At 36.6% G+C, this 2,500-nt stretch overlaps 1 protein-coding gene across 1 annotated transcript in view; it reads right to left on the bottom strand.

The window, feature by feature from the left end:
* LOC119578838 (delta-1-pyrroline-5-carboxylate dehydrogenase, mitochondrial-like) overlaps window positions 1–1,959 on the bottom strand; it is a 16,432-nt gene extending 14,473 nt beyond the window's left edge. Inside the window, exon 1 of the mRNA XM_037926478.1 lies at window positions 1,708–1,959. Coding sequence (XP_037782406.1) covers window positions 1,708–1,751 — 44 coding nt within the window. The 5' untranslated portion in view covers window positions 1,752–1,959. The remainder of the gene's footprint in view (window positions 1–1,707) is intronic.
* Between the last annotated feature and the right edge of the window lie 541 nt (window positions 1,960–2,500).

The following is a 2,500-nucleotide window of genomic DNA, read 5'->3' as shown; positions in this document are numbered from 1 at the left end:
CTCTTAACTTTTTCCAAATAATTATACATTACCTTTACTGTTTCCTGCATCTTATATTTTTGTTTATTATCCCTCATTTTCCCATGATTTTACTTGTAACCTCCAATAATGTCAACTTTACTTTTCTATCCCCATTATTTTCTGGTATAACTCCAGTCTTGTTATATCTTTTTACTTTCTATTATCTGCATTTCATAATTTTAAATGATTCTCCTCTATTTTCCCCTGTAGTTTCCCACTATATCATTTTTTCCACATTATCTTTCCTATCCATAGGCAACATATTATTTTATTTTCATTTTCCTTTAAGCTTTCCACAGTATTAACCTGTTTTTCATGTATGAATAATGTCATCCAATCTTTATTTTTCATGTTTCCCTCTATGATGTGTATATTTCCCATTTTCCTGTCATATCCAAAGCAATTTCCTACTGCCTTCACATTTTATTTATAACATCCATATAGAATTTACTTGTGTCTAATATTTTCCCTAATGATTTCTCCGTTCATGTTCTCAGAGTCATAAATACCACTCCATAAAGTAATCAAATTAAGAATAAGTATTTTAGATCATGATATATTATGTAAGTAACAACAATGATAATGCCTGGACAGATTATAAAAAAAAAAGTAATATACACTTGGACAACTTTGATGATTGATGATAATGATGATATTGATGATGATGATGATGATGATGATGATGGTGACGATGATAATGATAATAATGATGATGACGATGATAATGATAATAATGATGAAGAAGAAGATGACAATGAAGATGATGAAGAAGATAAAGATGAAGATGATGACGTTGATACAACAATGTGGATACAATACAGCAGGTATCTTACAAGCCAACACAAGAATGCTATGAGAGAAACACCTGCAGGCTAAACATCTGTTTAATCACACCTGTTCAACACTGCTACTAGGGTTGCCAGCATTCATTATTCCAATAAAATACTGTATACAGTATTACAGTTGGAAAAAGTATACCATAAAAATATCAATTATATTTCTGCATCTAATCAGATTTCCCCTCTTTCATCTCCTCTCCCCTCTGTCAATAACCACATTCAAGGGAAACATTGTATGCAGAGACTTACAACACAGACAGACAATTGGGAAAGTATCTGTATGCTGGCTAGCAACAGCAGGGGAAAGCCGAGTAACATTTGGCACTTACGTAGCAGTAATTGCTCACGTTAGGCCTATTCAAATATAATTTCGGAATGCACATGATCCTGTACGAAAACCTAGTATTTTGATCTTGTGGCTAATTACAAGGTACAATGTCTACATTCCCAACCTTAACATAAATCAAATAAGAGTTATCGATTCTTTTTTAACCATCGATTAATTGACGAAAGTCGCGTGCGCCGATAGACCTACATATTTTACGCATTTAGCGACATTGCAAACCACGTTGAGGCGTTGCAAGTGTCTGGCCACGACGCACACAGCCTATTCTCGCACAACAACGCTTTATAATTCACGAATAATGTCACGGTGTTACCTACTTTCCACCGCCCTCAACAACTGCTCTTGCAAGACAGTGAAATGATCACATAACCACCCTATTAAAAATAACCCTGAACATATAATACATTTATGACCGTCCCAATGAAAAATACAAAATAACTATCGCCTTCCCTAAAAAAAAGTAACTTTTTCTAAATACATAGATATATGAATAATAATTACCTATGGGCAGTGGAAAAAAGCGTAGATCTGACGGAGGCCAACATGACCGAGCGAGAGTGAGGGGAGAACTGGAGCGTCGTCTGCTGGTGCGCGAGACCCCTGCGCCGCCGGCAGTGGAGGTGCCTTTGCTCTTATCTCTTGTCCTTTTATACGCCTGCTTCTCTTCCCTTTGGTGTCCGGAGGCTTATTGGGCTGGGAGGAAGAGGTTTGCCGGAGGAGTTGGTGAAGTGGTGGAGTTTCGTGGAAGCTCGGTTCATCTGCAGTAATTCTGGAAGTTAAATGAGCAAATGCTTCTAGCGGAAAGTTCCACTTTGCGTTGCTTCAGTTTTATTGTTTTTATTATTATTGTTATTCTTATCCTCAGGTTAGATATTATTAATTATGGTATATATATCTGTCTGAAGATACGTAGGTTTCATTGAGATATAAGAAAGACTGAAAATTCAAGTATCATCGCGGAGTTAGTAGTGACTTACCCATTGCAACAAGGGAAAAAAGATGGAACCACATACACAGTTCACAATTTGGATTCAATGTTATGGAGCTATTTAAGTACAATATGGAGATAGAATGCCAATCTCAGTGCTAAATTTATTTGACAATATATAGAATGAGGTTTGTATGAATATTGATTTTAAGTGTTGCTCTGCTTGTGTCGAGCGCTCAATCCCATTACATAATTTCCCCTACAAATTTCTTGAACTTCCGGCTGTGTTACGGTTCAGCGACCCTCGCGAAGTACTGTCACATGAGCAACGCAGTTACCAGGCAGTACTAGGCAAGGAAATGCGGC

This window comes from Penaeus monodon, chromosome 11 (genome assembly GCF_015228065.2).
Source record: "Penaeus monodon isolate SGIC_2016 chromosome 11, NSTDA_Pmon_1, whole genome shotgun sequence".
Classification (NCBI taxonomy): Eukaryota; Metazoa; Arthropoda; class Malacostraca; order Decapoda; family Penaeidae; genus Penaeus; species Penaeus monodon.
The sequence above is the reverse complement of the archived record's forward strand: the minus strand, read 5'-3'. Positions and strand labels throughout refer to the sequence as shown.